At 43.5% G+C, this 26,026-nt stretch overlaps 1 protein-coding gene across 6 annotated transcripts in view; it reads left to right on the forward strand.

The window, feature by feature from the left end:
- Nucleotides 1-26,026, forward strand: part of RPTOR (regulatory associated protein of MTOR complex 1) — a 458,205-nt gene that overhangs the window by 416,850 nt on the left and 15,329 nt on the right. For 4 of the 6 annotated variants that reach the window (XM_048488432.1, XM_048488435.1, XM_048488433.1 and 1 more), the window contains 4 exons: nucleotides 2,839-2,886; nucleotides 16,547-16,653; nucleotides 23,833-23,960; nucleotides 25,285-25,371. In XM_048488432.1, coding sequence (XP_048344389.1) covers nucleotides 2,839-2,886; nucleotides 16,547-16,653; nucleotides 23,833-23,960; nucleotides 25,285-25,371 — 370 coding nt within the window. The remainder of the gene's footprint in view (nucleotides 1-2,838; nucleotides 2,887-16,546; nucleotides 16,654-23,832; nucleotides 23,961-25,284; nucleotides 25,372-26,026) is intronic. The other 2 variants (XM_048488434.1, XM_048488437.1) reach the window with 1 other exon arrangement.

Below are 26,026 nucleotides of genomic sequence, written 5' to 3' on the forward strand. Positions count from 1 at the left end.
AATTTAATCACCATCTAATCAGAGTTGTCTGTAATGAAACACCCCGGGACTAGTGTAGGCATCACCAGAAGCAGTGTGCACATAATTCATATTGGGGGCAAAAAGATTGACATCCAAATACACCCAGTTCCTGGTCGTCATGGCTTTTGAGTGTTTGTCTTTGCCATTTGTCTGCTGCTTTGGACTGTTCTGTTAATCATGTCAACAGAACTGAGCAAGCATTTGTGTGTGTGTAGGAAGAGGGTGTTTCTAGGTTGTTTCTATACCAGTTCATTTATCTTAAAAAATTTGTGCAGTGGCTTTTAAAATAGAGGATCAAATCTAAAGGCAATGCAAACCTTGACTAAGCTTATGCTATGATAGGTTGCGGTCTAGGCAAGCTACTATGCCATCATAGGTAAGAGTGTTGTACTGTAACTAGGATAAGAAAGATCTCAGCTCAAATCGGAGCAGCAGTGGCATAGTGGTTAAGATCAGGTGCACTCTAATCTGGGGGACCGGGTTTGATTCCCTGCTCTGCCACTTGAGCTGTGGAGGTTTATCTGGTGAACTAGATTAACTTGTGCACTCCAACACTCTCAGCCCCACCCACCTCACATGGTATTTGTTGTGGGGGGGAGGGAAAGGAAATTGTAAGCCCCTTTGAGTCTCCTTATAGGATAGGGGGGTATAAATCCAAAACTCTTCTTCAAATTCCCATTCAATTATGAAGCTTACAGGATGATTTTGGGCCACTCTAGTATTCCCTGATCTACTTCACAGGATTTTTTTAGAATAAATGAAAGAAAACTGTGAGCTATACCCACTGGAAGAGTTCAGGCAGAGATGACAGAATCAGTCTTCCCATCGTTATTCAAGTATTCTGCCATTTGTCTCAAAACACTTCCCTGAGGACTGAAAGACCCTTGCAAGCAAAATGAGCCATATTTTGGGGCACTGCAATAGCAACATGGAATCAACTAAAATCTGCTCTTTTGGCTGCTTCTGCTTAGGTAAGCCGTGAACAGAAAGCAAAGGGGGACATTTTACTTGATTTCTGATTATCACTGCAGCCCCTCCCACCACTCCACCTCCATCCATGGAGCATCTTGCTGGAGAGGCCCCTTGTGGTCCTCAGCAGTTCCAGGACAAATGGCACACTGCCTGAAGAAGGGAAAGAGGAGGCAAGATCCATTCCTCCCAACACTTTCCCATGAACTCTTCCACTCACTCCAGCCCAGTGTATGTTTTCCTGAGCTCAATGAAGAAAAAGTGGGATTTAAAAAGTCATAGTTTCATTTTAGTTACACTGTGGCAGACTTTGCAGTGTTGAAAGGCCAATGCTGGTTTGTGTGAAGGTCATACAAGAGTCCATGTAGAACACAAAGTCAGTTTCTGATACAAATAAGTTACTTTAGATGAATGGTTTAGCAGAAAGGAGGAGGAGGAGGAGGAGGAGGAGGAGGAGGAGGAGGAGGAGGAGGAGGAGGAGGAATTTGGATTTATACCCCACCTTTCTCTACTGTATGGAGACTCAAGATGGCTTACAAGCTCCTTTTCCTTCCTCTCCCCATAACACCTTGTGAGGTAGGTGGGGCTGAGAGGGTTCCAAAGAACCGTGACTAGCCCAGGATCACCCATCAGGAATGCAGGAGCGTGGAAGCATATCTGGGTCACTCAGGTGGAGGAGTGAGGAATCAAACCTGGTTCTCCAGATTAGAATCCACCTATTCTTAACCACAACACCACACTGGCTCTCAGAAAGCACAGAATAAGCTGTTAGCTAGGCCTCGAAACTGGTACGAAGAAGACATGTCACTTCCTCTGAGCATAATTACCATTCTGTATAATAATACTTGCTCCAAACAAATTTGTGAAGGACAAGCGGGGCAAGTAACAGTCTTTTCCTGGGTGACATTGGCAGCCCACCTAGCCAAGGTTTTTGTCTGCCTGCGATCAGTAATGGATGTTAGCAGTCTGTACAGCAAATCATCTTGTTCAAGGGGATCCCCTACTCTTGAAATGGGGCTGTGTGTTTCTGTCAACTCGCTTTCCGTTCTCTCAGATTTAAATAAGTGAACTAGACCTACTTGGACAGAACAAGCCGGTTCTCTTGCTCAAATACATGGTGTTCTGTGGCAAAGCCCAAGGACAGCTAACCTCAGTATGTATTTCTAATGCCATATCTTTATCGCTGTACTGCTGCCACCACCCTCAGCTCTTCTCATTATCCAGCTTTCTTTCCGATGACTTCAAATGAATCCTCTCGTACCACTAATTTCCCCCACTTAAGCAGTTGTTTGAGCACAGCCTCTGTAAATTGCTCTGCCTGTCTGACGAGGGCTCATTAGCAAATCATTGAAGCGCACTGAATTGGAGCCCATTAGACTGTTTCACAACCAAGCTGATGGCTCAGTGTGTGAGGCCTAAACAACACATACGTCCTGTTTTGTGTTTATCTTTCTCCAAGCAGGTGTTTTATGCTGAGGGTCAATTAGAGCAGTTTTTCATTTCTCACTCTCCCTTAGCAATGGAGGTGTTTTGATCTAGGTCAATGGGAAGGGGTCGTTCTTAGAGGAGAAAATTGCCAACAATATGGAGATAGGAGCAAAAAGAAAAAGGGGAAAAAAGTGCAATCTTGTTTTTCTCCCCATGGTTAATGGCTTCCAAGGACGGCTGCAGTGTTCAAGCTATTTGTCTGCCTTTGTTCCTAAATGGAGACCTCTTCTGCTTCTCTCTTAACTGTGTCCTTTTCTGTTCCTTTTGGGTTGCTTTTTCTAATCCTTTTTTAAGATTTGTTTTGCTTTGGCTGACAAACTTACCCTTAGCATCAACCCCTTAATCCCTGTCTTCTCACAGGTCTGACCCGAAGGGTTTCAATCTATCTTGACAGAAGTAAACAGGGAGGTGAGTGCTCTCTTTCCTCTTACCTACAATCAGCTTGGGAGGGGCGGTTCTTCTAATTCATCTTTTTTTTAAAAAAAAATTACCATTCCTTCTGATGTCTATTGGGTTTTGTTAGTTTTTGGAAGGCTGGTTAGCTTCTTAAGCCCCTCTGTCATGCCTCGTCTTATATTGCCTGTCTATAATAAACATTGTTGACTTCTAAAGTGCGGTGTCTAATATCCTGTCCAGACAGGCTTCTGTGACTAGTGGGGGGGGGGGGGGAATGAAGGGGGGAGATTTTTCTTTGTGTGTTGCTTCAGGTGCTTGTTCACAGAATGGGGATTTCTTTTGAAAATGTGTGGAGAATTTTTTTTAATGTCAACACTTAAAACTAGGATTGTAATGAGGCTACAAAACCCAGAATCTGCACACCACTTCTCCCACCCGCACCTGGTCGTCCAACATTCTGGTATGCTTCAACAGGATACAGTGGAACCTCGGTTTTCGTTGGTAATCTGTCCGAAAAGAATCGATGAAAACTGAAACTGATGAAAACCGAGGCAAACTTTTCCATAGGAATCAATGTAAATCCAATTAATCTGTTCTAGGCACTCCAAAAAACATACCAAAAACACATTTTTGGCGAATAAACATAGCATTCAATGCTGAAAACAATAACAAATAATAATACTAGGACCAGCTTCAGAGCCAGTGGACCAATGTTGCACCAGAAAGCTGTCCCAAGAGGTCTGTTTCTGACGCCTCTTTAAGATTTGTCTGAAATGGGGCAAGATGTCATTAAACAAGTTGTAGACACGACCTGCAACAGCTTTGTCTGGGTGATTTTTCTCCACAAACTCCTGCACCTTACTGCAAATTGATGAAAACCGAGGCAAATCAATGAAAACCGAGACACATTTTTCACTGAAAAAAATCAATGAAACCTAAATTGATGAAAAGCAAAGGCAATGAAAACTGAGGTTCCACTGTATTCTGGAATATTTGAGTGTCACTTATATTTGAGCATCTTTCTGTCCTGTTGATTGCTCCCATTAAGTTTGTGACTGGGATTACATTGATTCAAATTGAATACTAGGTACAGCCTTCCTGTTGTAATCTGGAAAGTGGGTCTCCTCCTCTGTGTGTTAAGCCATGTATGGGCAGCTCTCCAGAGTCAAGCTGCAGAATCCGGTGGTGGGAAGGGACCTGAAATCTTTTGCAGTTCCTTCAACCTTTGAGATAGGGACAGATGGCTAGCACAACAGGACATTGTGTGGTATGTGTCAAAAAGCTGATGTAATCTTCTTAGGTACTTTATGAATGATTAATATTTGATTCTTGGTAAGGGCTGGAATGTGTCTGCAGCAATTACCAGAACAAAGGGAGCTACATGTTTATGATTCAAGCTTCTTTTAACCTGAGGCCTTTATACTTCTGATTTCTGGGAGGCAGTGGAGAAAGTTATTAGCATCCTGACTTCCCATTCTCAAAGAAATGGCTGGCTAGCTGGCAGGATTGAAATTAGAAAGATGGAAGTTGAAAGGGTTTTCGGTCTGATACAACAAGCATCAGAGCAAGCTTCATGCAACCACAATGGAGCATCTGTACTAACAATGCTCAGGCAGCAATAGTCTATCAAAAATGCACAGATAGATGGCTGTGATTTAGTACCAGCCTGGCACACTTGTTCAGCGCCTTGGAACTCTCCAGATCTCTGCTCCTATTCAAAGAAACGGGTTCTCTGAGTGGCTTTGCATGTTACACAAGGGCATCTCCTTTCCACTGTATGTTGCATGCAAAACCATAGTCATTCATACAAAGTTAAGGCAGAAACTCTTCAAGGTCTCATGCAGGTTAAGGTCTTTCTCAGCATCAGCTACCTGTGCTTCTTGAACTGGATTTGCCAGGGACTGAACCTGGCACCTTCTGCATACAAAACATGTCTTCTCTCACTGAACCTAAATGGTGACTAAATATATGCTTAATTGCCGAATATTCCGCATCCATCAGATTCTTTTATGACAAGTATACTTGCTGTTAGTGCAGCATCTGTTTCTCCTGATTTTAAAAAAAACTTTTTAATCCAGAACATTTTCCAAGGGTGTCTTCTGTAGCTATTGTTAATCTAATTCAGAATGGAATATCGCAAATTTATGTTCAGCCCACCTTCTAGTCATTTGCTAAGGCAGTTGTGGCATTCCAAGGAAGCAAATGGACACTTAGAAACAGCATGCAATTTTAAGGAAGAACATAGATATGAGCAAAGGTGGAGCTATATTAAGTCATATTTTTATTTTGTTGGCATGCTGATATTTTGAGGACTGCAGCAAATGTGGCACAGTTTTCTATCTCCTAGACTCCAAACAGCCCTTCTGTACCCCCAAAATCAAGTCAGCCCCATTTTCTTAAACTAGATATTTGAAATGCTGGCCCCTTTAAGCAGTTCAAATCCACCCTCAGTCTCACCTCTAGTAGTCAATGCACCCAAGGGAATCTATCAGGAAATATTTTAGGATTTGGGGACTTCAGGAAGCCAAAACATTTTAAATAGGATTGTGTGTGTGTGTTGGTTAACTAATGAAAAAGCTCAACCAAGAAGTCCTATTTGTCACTGTCCTTATTATGAAAATGAATAGGTTAGCTAACAGTATTCATTAATATTTGTTATTCTGACATCTGGCTTCTGGCTTAGACAGTTCAAGCAGAGTTCAGGTTCAGAGGGTGGGTGGAGCAATTCAGAAAACAACAAAGCAACAGAGAAATTTCTGAGTCAGCAGAGTAAGGCTACTTCTGTACAAAGGTGGGAAAATGCTCCACTACAGCAGCAAATGGGACAAGATCAACATCCACGCACCTCCATCCCCACTATGCTCGCTGCTACCACTGACACCCCCCTTGCTCCTCCCCCCCTTTCCCCATGACATCTGTGCTTTAGTTCAGGCATTTCAGCCCCTTTCTCCTCCCTTTTATTTATTTGGAACCTGCCTGAGGCATCCTATGACATAAAGTGTAATAAAAACAATAAACATTTAAAAGTTATCCATTGGAGTCTACCATTAAAATAAAAATATTAATAAAAATCCAGAATTTTTGAAATCAACCTTTAGCTCATTGTAGCTCATCTGGGAAAGGGAGGAAAGCCCTTTCAGGGGTTGAAAAAGAGTGGGGTGAAATGTGGATCATGAAGGTGAGCGTTGCCTTCTTCCCTATAGTGGTTCCTCTGTTATTCCCCTTTAATAGAAACTCTCCCTGCAGCCACCCCACAGATTCACTTTTGAGCTGGATTAAAGCAGGTTTATCTTTAATCGCTCTCGAGGGGAAACAATACAGGAGCCAGGCAAGTCATGGATCATGATGTCATCTAAATGCTCCTAATACCGTGTCGGTAACCTGCTGTTCATGCAGAAAAAAATTCTATATGGAAACAGCCTAAAACAGGCTTTGCAGCATGGTGGGCTTCTTTCTTTCCATGGTGTTTCCATCCACGTCGTTGGCTTGGGAAGAGCTTTCTCGGTTCTATATTCTATTCATTCCCTCCAGTCAGCCTCACTCTGCCTGAGCTGGTTCTGTTCTTTTGAGACTGAACGTTTTCAGGTTCTTTCTGGTGTTCTGCAGATTGCAGAGCTGCTGTGTGACCGAACACTGTGAGAGAAAGTGTGATTGATTTGCTTTTTTTAGTGGAAGGGTTGCAAGATGTTTTTTTTTTTAAGCTGCTGCTTTTTATTTGAGCCTGCTGCCACCGTCTCCAAACCCGAACAGAATGCTTGGCGCTGCTATAACTTAGTACGATTGCCGGTTGATCCACAGTCCAGTATTTTCACTGGCTGTTTGGGAAAAAGCTGGAAAAAATATCTAACATTTAAATGTGCATTATTTTTTTCCAGTCCCCCCCCCCCCCAATATAGTTATTGAAGATACCAGACAGTCAAAGTCAGTAGCAGACACCTGGCAACCATATTTACTACTGAAGAGAGGGCTACTATTCAGCTAGTGTGAGGTTCCCCCCTATTTCCTTTCCCTTTAACATTAGTTCAAATGTAAATCTGTCTGTGATTCCATTTCTTTTCTGTTTGTACATTTGTTGTGTCACTGTGTGTTTCACTTTGATTATTTACAATGTAGACAAATAGTGGATACTTGAGTGTTATTCACACTGACTAACTGCCTGCAAAGCAAGTCACTAGTCGCTCCCATTCTATGTGTTATATGCACTGAAGTCTACATGCACTTCAACTTGTTTCTGCTAAGCATGATTTTATGGTTTGTTTTCCATTAAGGAGTTACTCTCACTCTCTGAATAGTGATCAAGTGATAGGGCCGTGGTGGCGAACCTTTGGCACTCCAGATGTTATGGACTACAATTCCCATCAGCCCCTGCCAGCATGGCCATCAGCAGGGGCTGATGGGAATTGTAGTCCATAACATCTGGAGTGCCAAAGGTTCACCACCACTGTGATAGGGGATTGGTTCTAAATGTTCTGCCATCACTAGCTACCTCACTTGGGGTGCAAAGCACTTCCCTCAGCTTGTTTCTTGAAGGCATTAAATGGAAGTCTCTGTGCTCACTGCATAACTTTGCCTTCCTTTCATGAGGTTTCAGATCCCCACTGATCTTCAGTTCTGCCTGCCTTGTGGGAGTGCCAATTATATACCTGTGCAGATTCTTCTAGCGAGAATTTAAACTTCCTGCAAAAATGGTTACTTTTTTTCTATCTTCCTGAAATTTGGCAGGTGCAATTCCAATCCTAGAACATTTAAATCAAGTTGGATTGAAGATGATGCTTCAGGCAGAAATGTATTTGCCATTGAAGCCAGTGAAAAATGAGTGATGCAATAACAAAACAAATAACATTTTTAAAATTTTAAAAGTGCACCCCCCTACTTCTAGTGATGGGCAGTCCCATTCAAACCTGGAGGTGGTGGGAAATAGTGCCACCCCACTGCCTCCAGTAGGGCTTTCTGGCAGCGCAGGGAGCTCAAGAAAGCCCCAAAACTCCCTCGCCGCCAGAAAGCCCCACAGGATTTAAAGGACATATGTCGGCAAAAGGGTGGTGTACATCTGACCCCAGGAGGGAGTCGACTAATATTGGCTCCATCCCTGGGAATGCCCTGGCCCATGCTGGCATCCCTGTCACAGCCTGAACTTCCAGGTTTTGTGGCGGCGGAGCTGTGAGACACGCAGCCACCAGCCCGTCTGCCGAAGTATGTGCCCCAGGGAGGGTAAATCTCCAGTACAAGACTGCGCCACTCCCTAAAACCCTTACAGCCCACCCCCACCCTCAGATGGGGCTCTAGATTGGTCTAGTTTAATGCTTATTAAAGAAAGCAGTACATAAAATTCCAATTTTTGATCAAATGAGAATTTAAAGAAGTGCAGGGGTGGTCAGGTGTCTTTTCCATAGCAAAGTGTTCTTAACAAATCTCAGATCTTGTGTTTTTCAGGAGTGGGGAGGGCTGGAGGGATAAGAGGAGAAAAGAGCTGCAGGGCAAAATACAGAAACATGACTATATTCAGAAGTAAATCAAACTATGGTTTGTCATTACAGGAATGAGTCTTGGAAGTCCTTAAGTTCATATGCTATTCGGATGTCCTGGTTCCCACAAAACACAGTTTAGTTTAACATCTGAATGCAGGGGAAAGCACCCCAATGGCTTGTTCTCCTATGTATAAAATAGGATCCCAAAACACTATTTATAGATAAGAGGACAAACCAGCATTTGCCGTTATGTCTGAATGCAGCCTCAATGAAACAAGGAACCAGTTGGAGTTCCTTTTGTAGAGTAAATGCTATATAATGGAAAACAAGTTAAATTTTAAATTGAAAAGTCACTGTTAAAATGCCATTCATGGAAATATCTAGCAACCCTGTTTGACAGAGAGAGGGGAATTCCTGAGGGGAAACTCTCATCATGGTGCATTTATGCTACAGAAGAGCCAGCATCAAAACATGAACAAAACAGCCCTGATCTACAATAACCTAAGTCTAAAATAATGAAGTCAAGTGGTGAATCCCAAAGCTTGCTTGTGTCTAGGTCTGGCATCTGTTGTGTCCCCATAATCAAGACAAAAAGCTATGCCTTAAGAGAGGCCAGGTCATTCATGCAAATAAAGTAATTAGGGGAGCTGCAGCTCTGTTTTGAGTCTCTTTGGTTTGTTAAATTAAGCTTCCCTGTGTCCTAGATATTTTTCTTTTGTCATGTGCTACTGTGGGCGATGCTTGGCACAGAAGGAGTGTCACTTGGAGGTGCATTTTTAGGAATTAATGAAGAATGAGGTAATTCAGCCTTCCCACTGCTACCTGGAAATTAAAACAGGGACATGCCTCATTCATCAGCCAAGAGGATATATATATAAAAGATCAACTGCCTGTCTCTGGGATGCCCTTGTGTTGTGGTTCATGCATACGTTTCCTCATAAATCAAAATACGAGCTAGACACTGACTACATTCTAGTAATGGTTTCCAAAAAAAAGTCCATCAAGGATATATGTACTTGGAATACAACTGCTTGTGAAGCCAAGGTACTAAACTGAAATATATGCAGGGAACTATTCCATTGAGAAGCATCTCTACCTTTAGGGGGAAATCTACAGAGTTATCAAATGTTCTTGTTGTTGATACCCATTGCCTACAGAGCACTGCACTTCTTGCAGAACTGCTAGTCCTTGTGTGCAGAAGCTAAGCTGAATTTTTTTTAAAGGAACCTTTTTCCAATGGTCTTATGCATCTTTCTTAATCCTCTGTTGGACATATGGGCATTCTAGCAGTGCCATGAATGTCTGCATCATCACGGAGCTATGCAAATTCCTCTGTACAAAGGGATGCCTTCAATTAGCAGTGGGTCTGAGCAGCCCGTATGCCCCCAGAAACTGGCATAAACAAGTAATAGGTTAGTTTATATTTGAAATGATAATCTTAGATCTTTTGAGCAGCCCATTCCTCTGCTTGGAAAACTGCCAGTACTGGATGTACCAGACCAGATTTAGTTTTCCCTGCATCAGACAGTACAATCTGGGCCCCAGGATACTGGCAATTGATCAGCACCACGGCACCTGAGAATTGCTATAATGACTTGGGGGATTTGCTGTATAGGGCAACTATATTTGGGGGGGTTTTTTTTTACTTTTCTTCAGTTGTTGAGTTGGAAAGCACATTTATGACAGGGCTGGAGAGGAGAAACTCCACAAAGCTTTGAAATACCCAGCGTTTTAAAAATAAAGAGTCTAGAACGTGGCAGGGAATTGCTGAGATTGAGAGAGAAAAGCCAAACTGGTGTTTGCTGCTTTGTCAAAAATGTTTGCCAGAGGGTTTGAGGCTTGTTTGGCCCATAACAAAGTAAAATGATAAATGAAAAACAGATCATCTGATCAGGGGAGAATGACATAACATAACAGAAGCATTTATTGTCATTGTGCACGCACAACGAAATTTACAGCAGCATTCCTCGATGCACACAATTTCAGACTCATACCCCATCCTCACTTTCCCCTTCCTCCACCCATCCCTACACAGCCCCAAACACATCAACACGAAGCCACGGAGTTTAGCATAGCCACAGCTCTAGAGTAGAAGCTGTCTCTAAGCCTCTTTGTCCTACTTTTTATAGACCTGTATCATCTGCCGGATGGTAACAGTTCAAAAAGAGAGTGTGCTGGATGAGACGGGTCTCTCAGAATATTTTGGGCTTTCTTTAGGCTTCGGGAATTATAGAGTTCTTACAAGGAGGGGAGAGGGCAGCCGATAATCCTCTATGCAGTAGTGATCACCCTTTGGAGCGCCTTTGGACCAGGGATGTCACAAGCTGTGTCCAGTAGGTTGGTGACTGTGATGTTCATTCAACCGCATTCCACACCATGCTGACAGCAGCAATTTACATGCTAGCTGGAGAGGGAATATTCTGTTTGTATCCCTACCAGTCCTGCTGGCTAAGTACAACATTCTTGCAATAGAAAGCACTAGCTTGAGGGAAGGGCACCTGAATCCTGCTGCAAACAACAAATAATTGCCCACAACTTTTATTTCAAGCAAAAATCATTTGTCCTCAAATATTTTGGAGAATCGTCATTCTCAATCCCTATCAGGCCAGGAATGGTTTTGCTTGGAGTTTTTTCCAATTACAAAAAAAATCAAGAGTTGACAACAAGCCTCTCGTGGTCAAGATGTAAAAAAAATTTCAAGATGTAAATAAGAATCAATAATATCACAATATTCCCCTCTTTGAAAATATGAGAAACCTCTAGCCCGCTTTAAGAAACATCAGTTTATGCTGAAGAAAATAAAACACAAGCTGCTTCTCTTAATTTGTGGAGTTTTCTCACAATTAGCGTTTCACAGCCTTCTTTGCATTTAAGCAATTACGAATTACTTCAATTTCCGTGTGGAAGAATGCTACCAAACCATTTTTTTTAGCAAGACACAGCATAAGCTTAGATGAGTATCTTTGCAGAAGTGTTGCTCAGGTGGTTCTTCTCTCCTGCAGTGCTTTGAGGGTGAGAGCAGTGCTGTGCTGTCATGGTTTTCAGCACATGGCTACCCTCTGCTGGTGCCTGCGCAGCAGCAGCTGAAGTCATTCTCTGTTTCTCACCAACAAGAAGCGAAAGGCTGCTTCTCTGCCATGTCATTCTCCAGGGACTGTTCACTTACCGCTCAGTTAAATGGGTTTTCTGGAATTGTGAGAGCCCAATAAGTTGCTCATGTCACATTTTGCTTAACAAGATTTTTAAGGAAGGCTAACATTTAGTGAAGGGAACCTGCTTACTGAACCTGAGCTGTAGGCAGGCAGGAGCTGGAGTGTGGTCAGGCGAGCCATTGTCAAGGTGGGCAGCATGTGGGGAGCGGTCAACCAGTCCAGAGTCAGGGCAGGCAGCAGGCAAATTCATTGTCAAAACCAGACAGGCACAGGTGTGGTCAAGGCAGTCCAGGGTCAGGGCAATCCAAAGTCAAGCCTCAGGCAGGAGATCAGGCAGACTGATTGAAAGTCAGAGGGAGACTAGGTACGTGGAGCTTTCCATGTTGTTGTTGCCAAGGCAGGATTTATATAGGAAGTTCTAGTTACTGAGTCTGAGATCCTGCAAGGACTCAGTGCTCCTCAGTTGTAGATCCCTCCATTTCGCAGAGCTTTCTGCCATACCTAGCAGCATTGTGAGCACTTTTCCTTTTACCCTGCAACTGTAGCCTCTGTCTCCTTTGCACAGCTGACTCGCTACTCAGCTCCTCTGAGGGCTCTCCCAGCTGCACATCATCCGAGAAGGACTTGGAGCTGGCTCTGCTGCCTGCACCTCCTCACAAGGAGCCAGGGTTGGCTCCATTGTGTCTTCAGGCTTTTTAGCAGAGTCCTCAGTGTCCAGGGACTGTTTCATGACAGAACCCCAAGTTTGCAGAAAAAAATGAAATCTAATTTTAAAAAATTAGGATGCCCCAATACTACCGGGGGTGGGTGGGTGGCGAACAGGCTAGTGAAGGCGATACAAGGCCATGCTGGTGTGTTTGCCCCCTCCATAAGAGACACCCGTGCAGATGGAGAGGGGAAAGAGCTGCCGGTTGGATGCCCTTCAGCTCCACAGCAGAAAAACTCAGAAGTGAGTGCCCCCATGGACCTCTGCTGGTGTCCGATTGGATGCCTGTGCAGGGAGGGAGGGCTGGGGGTGGAGCCGACTATCATCAGCTTCCACCCAGGCTTTCACCCTGTGAGCACTGCAGCCAGTGCCCTGGACTAGCCCAATGGAGGGCTTTCAGGCAGCTGGGGAGATTTTTTGTTTTTTCTGCCTCCCCGTGCCACCTGAAATCCCTCTGGAGGCAGCAGGCGGCACGACAGCAGCACCATCCCTGGCCATTTCAGGCTTTGAATTGAACTGTCCCACTCTTCAAAATAATAAAAATAAGAAAAACAATGCCTGTAGCTTTAACGAAAAAAATGCCACTAAGCAACTGTATTTCTGAGGCAGGGACAGCCACAAAATGACACCCACACTTCCCTTCTCTCACACAATGAAGATTCTTGTGTTGTGTTGGCTGCTGCTGGCAAAGCAACATTTAAAAAAATCTGCACAGCCAATCAGAAACCTTGCTGGGCCCGTGACCCTGATCACTTTCTAAAAACACTTGACAGGCACTAGGAAGGCTGTTGGCAGGTGCCATGGTGCCCACAGCACCATGTTGGGATTAGGGTTGCCAGCCTCCTAGTGGTTCAACCATAATGGAAGTGTGGTAGGTTGCTCTTATCTGGTGAACTGGATGTTTCCCTGGCCTGACACATGAAGCCTGCTGGGTGACCTGGGGCTATTCACAGTTCTCTCAGAATTCTCACTCAGCCGCACCTACCTCACACAGTGTCTGCTGTGGGGAAGGGAAGGAGCTTGTAAGCAGTTTTGAGATTCCTTATGGTTGAGAAAAACAGGGTATAAATCCAAACTCTTCTTTTCTATCTACCAATAGATACTGGGAGTTAAGCAGTGATGTTTGCTAACAGCTCCAGCTTCCAAATTCTCTTCAAGGCGGCCCTATCTTAAGCACAACGCAGCAATCTGTGTAAGACAGGGGTACCCAGTGTGGCACCTGTGAACACCATCGTACCCACTGACACCTTTTCTGGTGCCCACTAAGTGTTTTTTGGAAGATGGAAAGGCCAACAAGGCTTCTGATTGACTCTTGGATATTTTATTGGCTGTGTAGATTTTTAAAAAACATTGCTTTTGCATCAGCTGCTACCGTAACACAAGGATCTACACTATTCTAAGCTGCGACAATCACGTTGTGGCTGCTTTCAGCTCCTGTGGTGACTATTTTGTGGCAGCCATTTTGTTCTTGCACACACCACCATGCCCTGTCAGAATTCCAAATGTGCCCACAGGCTGACAAAGGTTTGGGACCCCTGCTCCAATATATTGTAAGATGATGGGGCTCAGCACAATGAGGTTTCTCTTCTCAAAAAAAGAACAAAACCAGCATCCCTAGCAATGGCTGCTAATTGAGTGATCCATAAGTGAGGCAGGAAGTCTGATCGCACCCCCGACCTCTTCATTTGCTCAGGGGAGGAAACACTAACCCCATCTATTGTAGACAGCCTGACTTCCTTTAGGGCACCGGGATTGGTAATACACCAATACTGCCTCCATTGTGTCTGGATATCACTTCTGTCTGCCTCCAAAGCAGCACAAAGGAAGCCCTACTTGCACCTGTGCAAGAAGGAAATGCACTGTCTCTGCACGGCATCCAGATTGTGACACTGCTGAAACTCCGACTTGAAATGTGGGTGCAGGTGACTAAAAACTGGGAGCTGTAGAAGTACTTCCGAGAGTGCTGCCAGCTTAAGATGAAATAGCAGCATCCATTTCAAAGCCTGCTGGGTTTATCTTGTCATACAGACCATAAACAAAATGACGAATGCAAAATGCTTCAGCGGTACTTATCTAAATGGCTGCTGCCTGGCTTGTTCTGAATTGCTACCACCTCTCCGGAGTTGCCAGAGAAGCTGAAGAAACAATCGATTTGGATGTCCAGATAAAGATGTGAGCCGTCAGTTCAGCTGCGGTTTTTTGCCTTTCCCCTTTTGCTTCTATCCTGCAGTGGGATAAAAACTGTCAGTTAGTTAATCCAGTGCTTCAGCAGGACTTGGTAACATTCAAAGTTGACCTGGCTTTTTTATGTGTTATTCAGAGATAGGGAATAGGGAGATAATTAGAAGAATGTTTGCAGCGCATACAGTTTAATCTCCTGCTTTCTCCTCTGAACAGAGGCATCAGCTTTGAACAAGGCAGTTTTGCCGCCGTCGTATTTTTGCTCTGCAGAAGCCCCACTGCGTTCATCTTTGCAGTCACAGTTAGTGCATTTGTCTAGCTGTATGGCTGCACTGCAGTTCACATTTAGGAAAGGCTTTGAAATGTTGCTCTAAGGACAAAGAGAAAACAAATGGTAGAGCTCTATCTGACTGCCAGACCAGAAAACTGGGCTTCAGGCAGGGTAGTGAAGATTTCCATGTCATGCCTGTTTCAGAAGTTGGGGTTTGTTTAGTTATTCTTGTAAAAGAGCCTGGTGGAAGTGATGGGGAAGTTATACCTGAGTCACTGGATAGACAAACTCTTGTGAATCCTCACCTGCTCCACAGCCATTTGACTTAATAATCTAACCTTCCTAGAAGATGTCAAAACCTGCCCTGTGATTTTGTTCATCAGAACCAAGGATGAAGTTGTAATAGCCCAACCAACTCATGTCAGCTTTTCCAAAGCTAAAACGTTGTTGTTGTTGTTGTTGTTGTTGTTGTTGTTGTTGTTGTTGTTGTTATTTATTAGTTTTCTTATGCCGTCCAATCCCCGAAGGGTTCTGAGCAGTGAACAGAGGCCAATAGGCAGCATATACAATACAATAATAAAATCAATGTATAAGCATTAAAATTGTTTAAAATACAGTAGCAGCAGCACATACAATTGTATTGGCGGCGCCTGATCCCAGGCTCAGGAGGGGACTTGGCAGAAAGCCGAGAAAAACATAGACAGAATCAAAGGGGGGTATCACGATGTTTTGTTTCTCTCGACAAAAAATGCCATAAACGTATATCCTTTTGGCAATATTGTAGACGCGTTGTCCATTTCTTCCCAGCGAAACGTTGGGAGGAAGGGATGATTGCCAAAACTCTGTCCTTCAAAGTAGAATATTTGCCCACTAGGCAAATATTTGTGAATTTTGTTAAAACAGCCATTACATATGGTGGAATCCACTGTTAGAAACCGCCCTGCCTCTTTGCAAAACTTGCTATTCCCCAAAGCCCTCAGTAGACAGATCATATTCGAAGATGGGAAGCTCTGTGTTGTTGGCTTTGTCTGTTTGGTGATGAACATTTATTCCCAACAGTATGAGGAGCATGAAGACCTGCTGCAGAGGAAGAAAGATCTTCAGGTCCTCTCATCTGACAGCTGGCCTGTATCAGTCTGAGCTGTGCTTGAAGAAAAAAGAAATAACGCCTTGCAATATGGCTGTGCCGTAGTGGAGGATTTCTTTCGAGCTTCTGCTGGCAGTCAGTTTATGTTGTGCAGCATATGGATAGACCTGCAGCTTTTCCAACTCATGTAATTTAAAAATGTGGTTGTATTTTCTTTTAAGCTTGGTCTTTTTGTGTAGGTATGATTTGATCCAGGATTTTGGAGCAGTGAATTGAGCAGCTCCTCTTTCTCTTCTTTACCATGCTTTTCCTGGTAGGGACCTGCAGTTCAAAAGCAAAGTTATTGGTCTTGTTCTTCCAATATTGTTCTTGCCATGCAGGGTGAAGCAACCCTAGCTAAAGGTAACCTTCACCTCCACCCCCTCTCTCCTGGATAAGTGAGAGTCTCCTTTGGCTCTCGGGCATTTTGTGGTGGCTGCAAGTACTAAGTTTTGTCTCTTGGTGCCTCTCCCTTCCCACTCTAGCACTTCCTTCTTTTCCTGGCAACACTGGTACAAACCTGGCTGTGTACGTTTTAAGTGGAATATAGTGTATCTTCGAGGTGTGTTCTCTTGTTGCGAGACTTTTTTTTCTTCTTCTGTCCAGGCAGCGTGCATGCTCTTCCACAGAATTTTCAGCAGCAGCATATGAAATGTTATGGTTGCTCAGAATCTCAAAAAGGAGCAGCTCTGACTCTCTTCAGCGCTGCATGTTTGCACAGAATAATTTCGTACGGTTCACCTTTCCTTTCCCCCTTCCTCTTCACAGGCGCAGGGATGGTGGTGGACTGGGAACAAGAGACTGGGCTTCTCATGACTTCTGGAGATGTGCGGATTATCCGAATCTGGGATACAGACCGAGAAATGAAAGTGCAGGTAACCCAAAGAATATCTTCCTGAGCAACTCCAGTGATAAAAAGTGTGAAGCACAATTTTGTATTAACCTGTAGTCCTTTTTCTCATTTAAAGTTTGTTCTCAATATTAATGCTATTTCCCATTTGGTCCAAGCACATTGCACAATCTCACCATGCTTCTTACAACCCTGTAGGGATTTAGCCTGCATTGTTTCCCCCACATGATAGTAAGGCAGACTTGAGAGAAATAGTCACTACCTAAGTGGCATAGCAGAGGTGAAACATGAACTCTCTGATCAGAGTTCAGACACTTGCATACTATGCTGCAGTACGTTATAGTTAGTATCGCACAGGCAGGAAAAAAAATCTTACTCTTACAGTTCAGGATAAGACACCCTACAGAACTTCCACATATAACCTTATGATCTCTATCAGATAACTTTCTAGAAATGAAATGCTTTGAAAGAATGGACTGAGGTCTTTGGAATAAAGGTAGAAGAAAAACTCTGTTCAAAACAAAATGTATTTTAATTATGTGGTTATGATACGGAAGGTTGAACCTAATGTATATTTTGATCAGCTGGAGAAAAAAATTGATTCTATAGCTTTTACTAGTTAAACAGTAAACTGACTGAAAGGGCACCAAATATCAATGCAAAACATTGATTTGGCAAAAAAAACCCCTACAGAAATAAGAAAGGCACAGAACAGTGAACAGTGAACTTTAAAGACTATAGCTTGCTTTCAGAAACATCGCAGTAACTTAATTAACTTTGTTAAAGTGCTCCATTATTCTTTAAAAGGTGTTTAATGTTGTAATACTCAAGGCCATTCAATGGAACTGTGACAGGTATGGATACTGTAGGCTGTCAGAAAGACCAATAAGAGGGTTCTACATCAAATCAAACCTGAACTCTCTCTAGAAGCTAAAATGGCTAAACTGAGGCTATCATACTTTGGTCACACTATGAGAAGACAAGTGTCACTGGAAAAGACTAGGAAAAGAGGAAGAAGAAGAAGAAGAAGAAGAAGAAGAAGAAGAAGAAGAAGAAGAAGAAGAAGAAGAAGAAGAAGAAGAAGAAGAAGAAGAAGAAGAAGAAGAGGAGGAGGAGGAGGAGGAGGAGGAGGAGGAGGAGGAGGAGGAGGAGGAGGAGGAGGAGGAGGAGGAGGAGGAGGAGGAGGAGGAGTTTGGATTTATATCCCCCTTTCTCTCCTGTAGGAGACTCAAAGGAGCTTACAATCTCCTTGCCCTTCCCCCCTCACAACAAACACCCTGTGAGATGGGTGGGGCTGAGAGAGCTCAGAAGAGCTGTGACTAGCCCAAGGTCACCCAGCTGGCATGTGTGGGAGTGTACAGGCTAATCTGAATTCCCCAGATAAGCCTCCACAGCTCAGGTGGCAGAGCGGGGAATCAAACCCGGTTCCTCCAGATTAGATACACGAGCTCTTAACCTCAACACGCTATAGATTGATTCAATCAAGGAAGTCATGGCCCTCAGTTTGCAAGATCTGGGCAAGACTGTTAATAATAGGTTGGTTTAGTGGTCATTAATCCATACGGTTTCCGTTTGACAGCTCTTAACATGCACACGACAGACAACTCAAAACACAAGCAGATCACCCATCTAAGTAAGCCAAGCCAATGATTGTAGGTAAAGACATGCTCAACAATTCTATGAGCAAGGAATTAATCATGTAGGAAGCATTTAAAAAGAAACCATATCCACTTCACAGCTTCACATTTTCATCTCCCTTCCCACATACACATATGGTCTCCATATTCTTTCATAGATAGATAGACAGGACAGACAAAAGCAGTGATAGAGGAATGCACCTGCCTTCTCTAATGTTCAAACAGTCAAGAATCATATAGAATCACAAGCTTTTTCACCCACTTGCAGACACCATCTATACAAAACCAGGAAAATGTAGCCCTAAACTGGTTTCTGCCGGCTATGACTTTTTTTTTTAGGCTTCACAGTGCTTCCTCCCTTCATCTGCTGCTGGTTACATGTTTCCTTCCCTATTACTGGAGCAGCAGTGGCATAGTGGTTAAGAGCAGGTGCGTTCTAATCTGGAGGAACCGGGTTTGATTCCCCGCTCTGCCGCCTGAGCTGTGGAGGCTTATCTGGGGAATTCAGATTAGCCTGTGCTCTCCCACACACGCCAGTTGGGTGACCTTGGGCTAGTCACAGCTTTTCGGAGCTCTCTCAGCCTCACCCACCTTACAGGGTGTTTGTTGTGAGGGGGGAAGGGCAAGGAGATTGTAAGCCCCTTTGAGTCTCCTGCAGGAGAGAAAGGAGGGATATAAATCCAAACTCTTCTTCTTCTACTGTCTTGGAGCCTGAGGGACCTTAGGCAGGCAAGGGGTAAGTCCAGGTGTATAGGTAGGCTAGCAGCAGATTCAGGCAGGGATCAACCCAGCTTCTGCCACTGACTGTCCAGTTGGTGGTGGCATGACTCGCTGGAGAAATCAATTCAGAAGTCACACGAGCCTTTTTCTGGCTGCTGTACTGTCACTGCCATCAGGCCCCAATAGCCAGCTCAGTCCTGATCAAGTTTGAAGCCGTGTTCCATATATTCCTGGCTAATGCACCTTCCCACTGTGGCAGCCCCAAAAGGTGCCATTCTTTGCATTTACCACTTGACCCAGCTGGCTTCATCACACCTCACAATACCGCTGTGCCTCCTTTTATAGGCTTGAAGAATGGCAAAGAAATATGACCCAGCCTTGTGTTTTCCCTCTACCAAAACAATCTCGCTGCACACCACAGCAAAACATGTGAATTCACATCACTTGCCATTAAATCAGACCTGTTCTTCAGCCATATAATGAGAGGTAACATCTCCGTCTAAGCCACTGTGGGAAATGAAGTCTAGTCTCCTCCACAGTTTTTGGAAATTAATTACTTCTGGATGAACATTAATTATGACACGTTGACCCAGCAATGCTGTACAACTAAGCCTATGCTAATCTTAATTATTTTCAAATATTATTTTATCTGTGCAAATTAGGGAACATCAGAAATCAGCGGGGTGAAAATATTTTAAATGAGAATGATTAATGATTGTACTGAGAACATCTTAAAGGCATTTTATTTCTTGAGTAGTGCAAGTTGGTTTTCGCAGAGATACAGGGAATCAGGACTTAATAATATTGCCAAACCAAGAGCTGTGGAATCATGGAAATCAATTAAGATGTGTCCATCTAATCCGAGCTAGAGAAGACTTTGAGGGTGCAGTCATAGTAGAGAGGATAGTTATGAGTGACAATGGTTGTGTTTATGTACTTAGAATCACTATCATGAAATTGACTCTACAAACCAAGTGTAGAATTACCAAGTCAAGTGGTAGAATCTAAAGATAAGGCAGTACAGTTCAGATGGTACCTCTTTATGGTATAGAACTAACACAGTTAGTGCAATGAATTCTCATTCTATTCTCACGCTATACCAGGGGTAGGGAACCTGCGGCTCTCCAGATGTTCAGGAACTACAATTCCCATCAGCCTCTGTCAGCATGGCCAATTGGCATGGCCAATTGGGCTGATGGGAATTGTAGTTCCTGAACATCTGGAGAGCCGCAGGTTCCCTACCCCTGCGCTATACAATCTTAATTACCAGATCTCTTTTGGGAATAAAGGTCTAGAAGCAAGCTGGCATCAATCAGGCAGGCAACAGGAAGTCAAGCAGACGTGAGCAAACAGAGAACAGCTGTACCTGTATCTCAATGAGGAGTTTCTTAGACTGAGGATCCAGACCACAACTTGACACTTGACAGGACCACATGGATCCTTATTGGCCCTTGTGTAAACCTAATGCCTGATGAGCTACCAATACTTCTCTCTGTTCTTGCATTCAAAGTGGTGCTGCTCAGAAGCACAGCATAAGGCAATAACTCCCTTTTCTGAGGCTGCTGCACAGATATAGAAATATGTTATCAGGACTCACTGCTAGAGTTAAGATTCTTTTATGACATTTGATTCACTGCCAAGATCCTGCTTGCATCTTACTAAGGCTACTTCAGTGGTGGCACACAGGTTGTGGGATTCCCTTCCCTGTAAGATTTGTCCTAGCCATTCAGGTGCCAGGCTGACCATTTCTGTTTTATCAGACTCTGGCATCGAGTGAGTTTTGATAGATTTGGGCTTCGCAGTGGATGTAGCTTTCTTTCGTTCTATTGATCCAGTTTTCTGATGTGTAATGGGTTGGGTAGTTTTATTGCTTTAAATGATTTATTATTGGTTTGTTTATTGTTTCTGATTTGCTTTGTGGTCTACGTTGCATAATATGGCATGTTAGGGAGACTTGAAGGAGGGCTAGAATAGATATTGTTGTGTTTCCTGTGAGAGAATTGCTGATTTAGAGATGAGCACTTCTGTTTATTGTAGGAGTTTTTATGCAACTAGAGCCCCATCTGAGTGAAAATCTGGCGATTCTGGGTAGGTGTCTTCAGCAAACAGTTAATCCAATATTCTCATCAGGCAAATGCAAAAAATAACAACCAGAGAAGGTGGATAGGCTCAGAGGAGCAAAAACAGGAAGGAGGTGTGAAATTAGCTAACACAATTCGACTGAGCAGGCTTTGATTTTTATCCTAGTTTGAAAATGTGGCTCAGGTCTTTTGGCTGCTTAATTGAAACTGTTTTTCTTTTTCACAGCTGCACTCTTATTATTCCAAGCAGTTCTTTTATATGTAGCAGATAAAGAGGAGCGAGCTTCAACCTTATAATAACATTGTTGGGTGACTTTCCAACAACACACCAGCCTCACTCTTTGCATTTATTACTTTCAAAAGCTGTTCTTTGAAAAAGTATGCAGTCCTTTGTTTTCTGTTCGAGCCATTCTTCTGCAGAGTATTGGGCACATGCAGCATTGGATTCTGGAGCAGCCTATCAGATTCAGGACTCTGGGATTCTACTCTGACCTTGATTTGGCCTTGCTGTGTTTCATTTTACCAATATTATTTGGCTTGCCTTCTGCCTTAATTGACTCCCATAAAAAGATGAGGTAGCATTATCTACCCCAAAGAGATTTTAAAGGGCTGTGGTGCTGTCTGCTGCAAGTTTTGGGGAAAGAGACAATGTCAAAGTGGAACAACCTTCAACGTTTAAAAGCAATTGTTTTCTGGCAATGACCTCTCCAGAGAGGAATACAGGGCACTGGAGTCGAAGGCGGGCTACATAGTCCTGTAATTGTTGGCAAAGTACTGTGCAAAAAACTAGAAGTAGAAGGGCTATCCTCAGTCACTGTTCCTTTTGGAGACCTACCACTTCTAGTAGATCAATGTAGCTGTTTAATTGGGTGTGCTGGCTCACTAGGGACTTTTCTACATGCTCCACTTATTCCTGATTTTCTTGGGAGTCAATCTACAAGTATTGAAATCGGTTTGGGCATGGTTCTTCCACACATCTGCCTTCCCTCTGATTTTCACAGTTGTGGAGTCAGTTTATTTTCTTCTATACATGGCTTAAATAAATCAGGATTTTCAAAGGAGGGTGCTGTCATCATTGGTGGTATGATCTGTGACATCACAGCACTGTGAGATATAAGGGAAAAGGCACATCTCCCCAAGGGAAGGGGCTACAGACTTACTTTTGATATGATAATTGGGAATTCGGAGAACTTGCTTAAACTATCATTACAACACTATGTCAATGTATTGATATTTTATGGCTATTATTAAAAACCACTCACCTTCAGCAGGGGTGAGACATGAGGCATGAAGGGGGATAGAGACAGGGGCAAAACCAGCTCCGGGAGCCCCCTGCCCTTACCTGGCTGGGCCACCACTGGGCGCCCCTCGGCCCTGCCCTACCAGGCTGCTCCTTTGGCCGGCAGAGGCTCTGCCAGCCACAGCCTGGTGGGACAGTCCAGCTTGACTGCTCCTTCAGCTGGCAGAAGCTCCGCCAGCTGAAGGAGCAGCCTGGTGGGGTGAGCTGAGGGCAGGGATGTAGGGGCAATTCTCCGCCCCCCACATGACCAGCTGCTGTGCGGCCAGGGACATGTACACATGAGTGCTCTGCCTCTGGAGGAGACAGAGTGGTTTGACAATGACAGTGATCCCTTCATAAGTCGACGGGAGATGGGTGGGAGTGGCTGGGACAATGAAAACCAACTGAAGCGTTGCATGAGGAACAAGCTGGCTGAAAATCAGCTAACAGAAAAAGATCAGAGTAAACAGGTTTCAAAAGAACCAGGAAAAAAACTCTGTCGGGAAACCAAAAAACCCCAAAGCAAAAACTGAAGGCACAAAAATGCTTGCAGAAAGAGGGGATAAATTGAAGCAGCGTGGGGCCAGAACTGGCAGTAAAAACCCATGCAGGAAAGCCCAAGGTCAGGATGTTGTCAGTTCCTTTTCCAGCATTTGTGGTACTTCAGGGTATACCGAAGCTGCTTTTGTGGTGTTTGTGGTTTGGTTTAATGCCCAAGGAAGAGTTGTTGCCCTGAAGGCACATTTCTTTAATAGATGCTTCTTTAAAGAGCTGCAGCTGTCAGTAACATGTTCCATCTCTCCTCTGTTTATGTATGCTTGGATTTCCCACATATCCCCATTAGATGCAAGCCATACATTTTCCGAAAGTACAGGTTAATTTTTCTCCAGGGAAATCGTGGGTGTGGGTTTAAATAACTTCTATCCATCCGTCCTGTTCTCCCAAGCAGCATTTATGGATACCATAGGATTAACGTGTTTTATGGAGGTCAAGAAGGCAACTCCTTTGGGACATGTATTTAAGCTAATTAGGTATTTTTAAAGTGGTATAATGAGTTCCATTTTTCCTCGAGAATGAAGGATCACTTCACACACTACTTTTTCAAATGCAAAAATTAATCCAGAGATAAATTACAACCCAAATATAGACACTGGGAAGCTAATAAACATTTGATACATGTATCTAAGGGACTTATACCACCATTTCATGATATCATTCCCGTTCCACTTTCTTATTTACAACTTTTAACTCTTCATATTCCAAAAAATTGCCTTTTCTACTTAACTGTAATTTGCTTCTGTAGTCTACTTTACCTTGAAACCAAAGCTCGTGTGTTGTAGCTGCCACGGTCACTTTTTTACATCAATTTGTTCAGAGAATGGAGACTAAGAATGTGTAAAGCCCATGCAAAGAAAGTGAGTTCTGTGATCTGTACTCTTAGCAATTTCTTGCCCTTCAACCTTGGCTTATGTGTTTTTCTTTGCTAGGATATTCCAACAGGAGCTGACAGCTGTGTCACCAGCCTGTCCTGCGATTCTCATCGCTCCCTCATTGTAGCAGGTTTAGGTGATGGCTCCGTCCGTGTTTATGACAGGCGGATGGCTCTAAGTGAATGGTAAGAGACACCTCTCACCTCTGTGGCTGTCAAGTATGGCTCGCTCATACACACACTTGTTACTCAGTGCCCCAAAACACCCTAGGAATCTGACTACTCTGGGTACCCCTTACTGCATTATTTTTAGAAATTACAGTGCCTGAAAATGTATGGTTGGATCCAGTAATCAGAAGTTGCTGACAATCATGGATCTTTCCTGCATTCTCCTCCAGCAACTAGGCAAGTTGATGTGGGGCCCGTCAGCTACAGTAGGGAGGAGAAAGAGGATGAAATTGCCTTTTCTGACTCGTGGTTTAGCACAGTTCTTCTAACAAAAGAAGGAACTGAAAGTGGTTTCTATCCTTTCCTCCACCCCGGTGCCATCTGCTATTCCATGCAGCATGTGAGTCCCTTGACTCTGGGAATAAACTTTCCCAAAGTAGTCTAAATAAAGCTGAGGAGGTGAGTGAGAAAGATTCATGATCCTTGCATGTACAAATCACTGGATCCAACCCATAATGTGCACATTGAATGCTTCCTTTCTTTGTCTTTGAAAAAGTGTGCAATTCCAAAATGACTTCCATCGGTCAAGTAATTTCCCCTACACCACCGCCAAACCTTTCTGTAAATTTTTGTGATGGCATGAAGAGAATAATTCTATGTCACTTTAGTTTGTGAATGAGAGTGCAAAGCACATTTATCACTTGATGGTTCTGAGATTAAGTTCACAACATACCACTGGGCTCAGTTCCATCTACATGCTTCCTCCAGACTGTTCAGTCCTTATCAAAAAATTTCATCTTAGCATTTTGTAAATTACAGTGGCTTGTGAATTAACCTGCTAAACTCTGTATGGCTCACTTTCTTGTCCAAAATGTTGTGAGATAGAGACAAATGCTATGAGGTGGTGCTGAGTTACTTTTTAGATCAGTTTGGGACTGTAATGGGGAGTCTTTTTTTCAGTTTGAAAAAGTCTAACAATATTGCATGGATTTCCCCCTTTCTTTCTGAGATTCAAAGTTACTGAAGTCAACGCTAAAGCTAGACATATGTTTTCCATAAGTAACTAGTTTTACGTGCAAAAGAGAGAGATTTCTATCTTTTCTCCTAGGCTGGTTCTTCCTCTTATAGTATATCTAGCCAGAAACACGCCAGAGTATTTGCTGAAATGTGTAGCTGCAGAGATGGGGTGCCTGTACATAGCTTTCATCTTTGATTCCAAAGATTTACAACTATACTTAACTGGCAAACGAGCCTCAGCATTTCCCTTGGATGATTGTAGAGCAGTTTCTGGATTTTTCCCAACTATGTCTCACAAAGCTTTCCTTCTTTCCTTCTCTTCTAGCCGTGTGATGACCTATCGAGAGCATGCAGCCTGGGTAGTGAAAGCATATTTGCAGAAACATCCGGAAGGCAACATCATGAGTGTCAGGTGGTAAAAAAAAAAAAAGGAACAAGGACCTCTGAATATTTATGCGACATTTTCCTGTCAAAACATTATTTTGCGCTCTCTTGTTTAAAAATCGAACTTTGGTATTTAAACAGCAATGAGGTTGGAGCTTTTCACTTCGGCATTTCTGCTCTGCAATTAACTTCTGCTCTAAAGCTTCCAGGATGTTTTGCGGGGAAGTAGGAGAGGAAGGGTTTTCAGATATCAGTCAGAACAAAAAATTTAAACCTCTCTGAATTAAAAGTGACCTTGGGCCAGTCACAGTTCTCTCGGAAGAATCTCATGGGAAGGCAGGCAATGGCAAAACACCTCCCAGCATCTCTTTCCTTGAAAGCCCTACAGCAGTGGTGGCGAACCCATGGCACTCCAATTGGCCATGCTGGCAGGGGCTGATGGGAATTGTAGTCCATGAACATCTGGAGTGCCATAGGTTCGCCACCACTGCCCTACAGGGTTACCATAAATCAGCTGTGACTTATATATCTATAAACGCGAAATACCACTGACTGACTGACTGACTGACTGACTGACTGACTGACTGACTGACTGACTCACTCACTCACTCACTCACTCACTCACTCACTCACTCACTCACTCACTCATCAAAAGGACTCAAAAACCACTGAAACTACAAAGT

Source organism: Sphaerodactylus townsendi, linkage group LG03 (assembly GCF_021028975.2).
Source record: "Sphaerodactylus townsendi isolate TG3544 linkage group LG03, MPM_Stown_v2.3, whole genome shotgun sequence".
NCBI lineage: Eukaryota > Metazoa > Chordata > Lepidosauria > Squamata > Sphaerodactylidae > Sphaerodactylus > Sphaerodactylus townsendi.